Below are 7,858 nucleotides of genomic sequence, written 5' to 3'. Positions count from 1 at the left end.
AAGCAACTCATTCATTTCCAAAAAGTGGCTCACAAGAAACAACAAAACAGCAGCTGTGGGGTAAGGGAAGAGACAGTGGGGAGAAAAAGAAAAAAAAAAAAAATCCCCGAAGAGAAAGGGATTGTGGAAGTTGAAAAAATGGGTAAATTCCACATAAGAAGTTCAAAAAAATATGCAAGATAGGGGGAAAACTTCCAAGGGTTCTTTTCAGTTTAACAGCAATAAGGAAATTCAGATCAGGAAATCCACTCTTTACAAATGACAATGAGCAAACTCTTTTCGACCTCAGGGAATCCCACCACAAAGATGGCGGTGGAATAAAGCCCCTTCTCCTCCCGCGGCCAGAGGCGCTCGCCTCACATTTCCCACAAGCCCCTCCGCGCTGCGCTCGCCGAAACCGGCCCCGCCAGTCTATGACCACTGCGCATGCGCGGCTGGACGTCACGGGCGCTCCCAGGGCTCGGCGGAGCTGGCAGGAGCGGCCTTGCCAGCTTCCGCCGCCGCGTCGCTTCAGATCTCGAACGGCGGGTTTGCGGCGCCTCTGCCGCCGCGGGGCAGTTGGGGGTCGCGGGGCCGAGCGAGGGGCGCGCGGCGGCGCGGCCATGGGACTGCGCCGAGCCTGGTGACAGCGGGAAGCCGTGCGGCCCGGGCCCTGAGCGCGTCTCCTCCGGGGGGCCTCGCCCTCCTGCTCGCGGGGCCGGGGCTCCTGCTGCCGTTGCTGGCGCTGCTGCTGGCGGCGGCGGCGGCCAGGATCATGTCGGGCCGCCGCTGCGCGGGCGGGGGCGCGGCCTGCGCGGGCGCGGCGGCTGAGGCCGTGGAGCCGGCGGCCCGCGAGCTGTTCGAGGCGTGCCGCAACGGGGACGTGGAGCGAGTCAAGAGGCTGGTGACACCCGAGAAGGTGAACAGCCGCGACACGGCGGGCAGGAAGTCCACCCCGCTCCACTTCGCCGCAGGTAACCCGGGGCCAGCGCCTCCTCGCCTCGTCCCAGACCCCACCTGCGCACCCGGGCTCGCAGGCCCGAAACCAGGCACAGTAGCCCCCAGCCCCCGGCCTTCCCCGCTAGGACTCCGGTCCCAGCCATCTCGAGGTCGTCGACTGGGGACTGGGGAGATTGGGGGTAGGGGACTAGCGGGCGAGCGTGCCACACTCACTGGAAGTTTTTTTTTTTCTTCTTTGTTTTGTATCAACAATACCTGTACCAACTTCCGGTCTTACTACCTTAAAAGGCCTCTACACACAAGAAAGAGTAGGGGACGTAGTAGACCTTGTGATTTTTAAAGGCCATTATCTCCGCAATCTATCTTTCTTGCGCTTTTCTCTGTAACGCGTATCAATCCTTTGGGTTAAAGTCTTTTGTAAAATGCAAGGATGTAATTTAGGAGGAGGAGTTTAGCTGACCACTGACACGTTAACGTTAACAGGTTTATCAGGGTAGTTAGTCATTAGAAAGTTTCTGGAGAGTCTAGAACAGTAACTAGCCTAGTTGGAGAGAACTGATATCTGACTTAGACTGGATGCAGGCAGGTAGTCTCTGCCAGGCACACACTAGTGGGGTGGAAAGTAGTAAAATGAGGAAAAATGGTGCAGGTACTCAAGCTTGGATCTATTAAATTGGGACTAACCTCGCCGCATTCTGAGATTCGGATCGTTTGAATTACTTTCTTTTAATATTTACTAGATTCACTTTATGATATAAGCGTATTAGATTTAATTGAATTTAAAAACTAGAGATGAGACACAGGTTATTTCTATAAAGCATTTGTACATTTTACTTCGATGAAAGATAGTGACTGACGGTCGCTATCCTCAAGTGAGCCATGCGCGATTGAAAGTGGGAGTAGATTTCTTGTATTTCCGATAATCCTGATTTTCTCATTTCGTGTATTACTGATCGTTTAAAATAATTTTTCGCAAAAGCAGCTTTTTAACTATATTTAAAGTAAACAAGATCCTACCTTATAGCACAGGGAACTGTATTTAATGTCTTGTAATAACCCTGTGATGAAAAATAATAGGAAAAGGAATATATGTGTGTATCTGAACCACCATGCTGTACACCGGAATCTAATACAACAGGGTAAAGCGACTACACTTCAGCTTAAGAAATATATATTATCTACGGAAAAAGAAAAAAAAAAAAGCAGTGTTTTAAAGCATTCTGGGTTTTTGGAGTAGGAATGATGAGCAGAGAAGGAGCATAAGAAAAATTTCCTTGTTCACAGACATTGGTTTTACACTTTGTACCAACGGGAGATTTTTTTTTTTTTTTTAACCTGTACCTGTTTTGAAATGTGACCACTACTGGGAGATACGCTTTCTTGATAAATTACAAATTTCACTGGGGAGGCTTTTAAGCAAGAAGCTTTGGGACCTTTGGTGGAAGAACTAGAAACAGCTTGTGGGCAGCAGAAGGGGAAGGGAGAAAAATACTAAAGTCAAATCTCCCGGTTACTCTTCTTGCTGAAAATTTTTTTCATCAATGCTGCCTTTCCTCAGCTAATTTGGATTGTTCTGTATGTCCATGTAGTCAATATTTAAACAACTGATTTGGCAAACTGTCATAACTAAATGATACATAATCCAAGGGGTAGTGTTACTTAGATTCTGTTCACTTGATCTGTGGGGTAAAAATAACCAAGAAAGATCTTAGTTGCTACCTTTCAAGAATTTGTTGTATTAATGAGTTCATATCTGAAAATAGTAATATTTACAGATTTAAGGTTATAGATTAGCTTCTTATTGTTCCTCCCAACCATCCCATCCTCAGTTCTGTCCCAACATTTCAAAGTACTTTTTACATAGATTTCACTTGATTTGTTCAGATGGAAATGGAAAACTTACTTTAGGAACTACCCCTCACAGTTTACCCAAACTATCAGGTACAGGTTATAAGATTAAGAATTTAAAGTATAAAAAGAAGTAATAAAATAAAAATTACTAATAGTCTACATTAAACCGGAGCTTTAAAGCCCTATATTTAAGCCCAGATATATAAGAAACTTTTTTTTAAATTTGCTTTGTAAATTCAACCTAAATTATTAATTAGATTGAGAGAATCTGTTTTTAATTTTTAAATAAATACATCCAACTGCATTTTCTCTTAATGTGTGAATACATTTTATAAACTCTTTGTTGGTGGTAAGTTATCAGTCATGTTGATGTGCATATAAGCATGTCATTGGAAGCTCAGTGGAGGTGGTGGGATTCTGTGACTGCCTGTCCGAGCAGTTTCTTGTGTTTGTACCTTGTAAGCTATGGGAGAAAAATCTTTTTTTTCCCCTTTAACCAGTTAAAGTTTGGAGGTTTTTATTGGTGGGGGATAGACATGGTTTTGCCTTTTTGTTTTGACTTCGAAGGAACAGGAGGAATGGGAGGTCTGTGCAGACCAAGGAAAATTAATCAGAATATAACAGTTTAGAAAAAACTTGGTCTGTCTTTTTATCTAAAATATTTAGTTCAATTAAAAGAATAATCTCTTGCCAGCCCTCATAATCAACATAAACAGGAGCTTTTTTCATATTAGGTGCTTTTTGTTTTGAACTAGATTACACTTCTTAGATAAGTATGCTTCTAAGAAGTCACTTCTTATGAGAAAAATTTTTTCCTCTTCAATCCCCCTGCCACCAACTCCTTACTTACCCTCCCCACCACACACAGGATCTGAATGTTTTTTTTGTGACACATCACAAAACTTGTAGAGGCAAGTTGGTGGTAAGGAGGCTGCAGCCCTAATTTTGCTAAAAGCAGTAGCATCTGAAATTCTTGACAGTATAATCCCCTAGAAAACAGCAGATTTCAGTAGAAGAGATTGTTTCTCTGAATTTATTTCTGAAAGATGAAGAGGGTCAGGAACTTTGGGAGAGTCATCTTATCATCCAGTATAGTCAAAGAAAGACAGAAATAGCATTCTCTAGAATCTTAGAACTCAGGGGACAGACGTGGGGAGAGTAGAATTCCCTGGCTTGAGAATCTTAAATACTCTTTGGAGTATGCAGAGAGATATCATTCAGTAGAAAAGTATGTAAAATAATTTACTAGGTTCAAGGAATTCAGGTATAGAGATGGTGGGTGTGTGTATGTAGTTGGAGAATGACAAGTTGAAAAGGCTTGCATTGTTAGTTCTAGCTAAAAAGGTAATGCTTGTTTTGTATTTGTAGTATGTTACTGTCCTATATTTGTGGTATGCTACTCAGCCATGTACATTGGCCTGTCAGACTTAACTTTGATTATTATATTCAACTGTGTGAATTGCATATAAGAGGGCTTTTTTTTTTTTTTGAAAGAAGGAAGTGGAATTAGAGCATCTGGAATTTATTATACAAGCAACTGATATCAAAACTAGAGTTATTTATTCTAGAGATGAACGAAAACCAAGGTCAATCAATGTTGTTGTCTTCATATATGTTGAAGATAGTCAAGTAGAAAAGTAAGTATGACTAGGTGGCTGTGGCAGTCAAAACTAGGGCCAGTAGGTGAAAGATTACAAGGAGTCAGACTGCCTTTAACAATCTACTCAACTGAGGGCTTGGCTGGAAGTCTCCAAACAGTGGCTGGATTGGCACCTCTCAGAGATAGTGTGAAAGGACTTCTGTATAGGGTAGGCAGTTGGACCAATAGGTCAGAATCTGAGTTATGTAAGAAAGTGGAATGATTCCTTTAATTTGAGGGTTTGACAATTCAGCTACCAGAGATTTAGTTTTTGTGATTGCCATTGATAACTTGTACCAAAATGGTGCTATTTGAAGACCTTCAATACTGTTTCCAAAGCATTTCCTTCTTTTGGCTGTAGGCCAACATCATAAGTTTGAGAGATGCACAAAATGTAACCATATTTCTTATGTAGGAATAAAATTATGAACTGTTGTGTCCAGGATTGGTTTTTGCTGTGGGGGAGAATTAAATTCTGCAAGAGTAGAAAACCCCACTATCAAATAAAAACAGTCTATTTACGATTTCAGATTTTTTTTTAGTTTATTTATCAGATCTCCCAGTATGTTATCAAGACTTGAGCTATACCTTTTTCCTCAGGTCTTGCTGGATTTAGAAGTAGGCAGTTGATTTCAGTAACAACGAGTTTGGAGTACTTGTTTCAGTACTTCCACATTTAGATTGTCAGAATTTCATCTCCCCAGAGGCCATGGCATCGTTTTCCAAGTTTCTCCTAGTCTGACTAGACTGTTTGTCCCAAACTGAGCTAGGCAAAACTTCCTATGTATTCCTCATGCTCAAGAAATATATGCAGGAAGTATTTTTTCTCGTTCTTAGTAAACTAAAGTTAATAGTAAAAGAGAAGTTTAAAATGACGTCCCTTACGTAAATCTGACAAAAGTCCTGATGGTGTAAGTCAAGCTAAAGGCTTCTTGATTATACATTCTCGTCCACTAGACGACAGGAGCCTTCTCTGTTTCATGGCATTTATTGACGTTTTCTGTTTTTGAACGTTTCCTTCTGACAATGCCCTGTGTGACACCAGCCTGCCTTTAGATTGGTAAGACATCACTCTCTTTTCATATTGGACCAGCTGCGTCATCAATGGCCCATTCCACCTTTGGACTGTAAAAAAGGGGAGGTAGTGGTTCCTAAGAGTGTAAGTCGATTTCTCTATAGTGACTTCCAGTGCTTCACAGCTTTTTGGAAGCCTTTCAGATGAAAGCATGTTTCCCTGTATAGCAGCAAAACATGTTACTGTTAACAATAGTCATGGTTGGCAGGACAGTTCCTGGGGCTGCTGAAACGAATGGCATCTCAAAGATAATGAAACTTGACAAGAGAAATAGAATAGACTGCTTTTCTTAGTGGCCAGAAATCATTAATTCCATTTTTTCTGTCGGTCATTTGCTTACTGTTCCAACAAAGTATTAGACATGCACTACACAGATGTTTATCATTTCCTCCTACATGCCAGATAATGGCCTTGGCCAGTTAACAGAAATGAACAGAACCCAATAACTGCCTTTAAGTAACACAGTTTATTGATCCGCAAATTTACTTTCCAGATAAACCTGTCTTGTTTTGTTGTCAGGGCTTTATAGTAGATTCAAACTCAATGTACGATTTCATCAGAATTTTTATATTTGAAGATGACTGCTGTTCCATAATTAGAAAATCAACCACAATGTATCCTGAGCAGCCATGACTTCTAACTGTAGCCTTCTGATTCCTTTGTAAAGAGATCCTCAGTATATGGAGATTGGCATTGACTCTAAAGATATGCCTATTCATGTTGTACCTGGCCAGTGAGAGCATGATCAGAATGTACCTTGCAAAGCTATTTTTTCTTCAAGAAATGAGTACTTAACAAAAGTGCTTTGAAACTCGAGACTGTAAGAATGTGGATTTCATCAGGAATTAGCCCTCAAAGTTTGGGAAGCCACTTAAATTTAAAGGTTTTACCAAACTTCCAACAGTATATTTTAAAATTTGAAAAAGCTATCTACTGACCCCCTGTAAATAATGTCCTTTCATGTCGAGAAATGGCTTCAAACATTGAAAATCTCAAACTGTCTACTCTTTCAGGATGACTTCTACACACATATTATAGTCCTTACAATGTGGCTTGAAAACATGCTGATTTCTGTCACTCTAGACCGGTTTCAGACATCTTAAAGGCTAGGGAGGCATTTGCTACAGTTATTGAAGTAGAAGTTATCTGTGTCTTGGACTGTTGGTAACTATGTAGATAAAATCACCTTAACCTGTCTACCCATATCTCCTCCTTAGCTAAAATTTCAGTTTCAGTGTTTAGTCATACACATCGGTATTGGTTCTGTCTCTCTTTAACTCTGGTTTGAGGCAACCCTCTTCTTTTTTTTTGAATGGAAGTATAGTCAGTTACAGTGTGTTGATTTCTGATGTACAGTGTAATGTTTCAGTCATAGATACACATAGGTATATTCCTTTTCCTATTCTTATTCATTATAGGTTACTACAAGATATTGAACATAGTTCCCTGTGCTATACAGAAGAAACTTGTTTATTTATTTTATATAGTAGTAGTTAATATTTGCAAATCTCGAACTCCCAGTGTATCCCTTCCCACCCCCTTTCCCCACTGGTAACTGTAATTTTTTTTTTTATGTCTATGAGTTTGTTTCTGTTTTGAAGATAAGTTCATTAGTGTCTTCTTTCTTTTTCTAGATTCCACATATGAGTGATATCATATAGTATTTTTCTTTCCTTTTCTGGCTTACTTCACTTAGAATGACAAGCTCCAGGTCCATCCATGTTGCTGCAAATGGCTTTATTTTATTTTATTTTATTTTATGGCTGAGTAGCATTCCATTGTATAAATATACCGCAACTTTTTTATTGATTTATAATCATTTTACAATGTTGTATCCAATTTCAGTGTAGAGCACAATTTTTCAGTTATACATGAACGTATATATAATTCATTGCCACACTTTTTTCTCTGAGCTACCATTAAGATCTTGTATATATTTTCCTGGGTTATACAGTATAATCTTGTTTATCTGTTCTACATTTTGAAATCCCAGTCTGTCCCTTCCCACCCCCCGCCCCCTTGGCAACCACAAGTTTGTATTCTATGTCTATGAGTCTGTTTCTGTTTTGTATTTATGTTTTGTTTGTTTTTTTTTTTTTTTTAGATTCCACATATGAGCGATCTCATACGGTATTTTTCTTTCTCTTTCTGGCTTACTTCACTTAGAATGACATTCTCCAGGAACATCCATGTTGCTGCAAATGGCATTATGTTGTCAGTTTTTATGGCTGAATAGTATTCCATTGTATAAATATACCACATCTTCTTTATCCAGTCATCTGTTGATGGACATTTAGGCTGTTTCCCTGTCTTGGCTATTGTAAATAGTGCTGCTATGAACATTAGGGTGCAGG

At 40.3% G+C, this 7,858-nt stretch overlaps 1 protein-coding gene across 2 annotated transcripts in view; it reads left to right on the top strand.

The window, feature by feature from the left end:
- Positions 1 to 455: 455 nt before the first annotated feature.
- The window catches only part of TNKS2 (tankyrase 2), a 56,990-nt gene continuing 49,587 nt past the window's right edge, over positions 456 to 7,858 (top strand). Inside the window, exon 1 of one of the 2 annotated variants that reach the window (XM_032491329.1) lies at positions 456 to 953. In XM_032491329.1, the coding sequence (XP_032347220.1) occupies positions 755 to 953 (199 nt within the window). In that variant the 5' untranslated portion in view covers positions 456 to 754. The remainder of the gene's footprint in view (positions 954 to 7,858) is intronic. The other variant, XM_032491328.1, reaches the window with a different exon arrangement.

Source organism: Camelus ferus, chromosome 11 (assembly GCF_009834535.1).
Source record: "Camelus ferus isolate YT-003-E chromosome 11, BCGSAC_Cfer_1.0, whole genome shotgun sequence".
Taxonomy (NCBI): domain Eukaryota; kingdom Metazoa; phylum Chordata; class Mammalia; order Artiodactyla; family Camelidae; genus Camelus; species Camelus ferus.
This window is presented reverse-complemented; position numbering and strand designations above follow the sequence as displayed.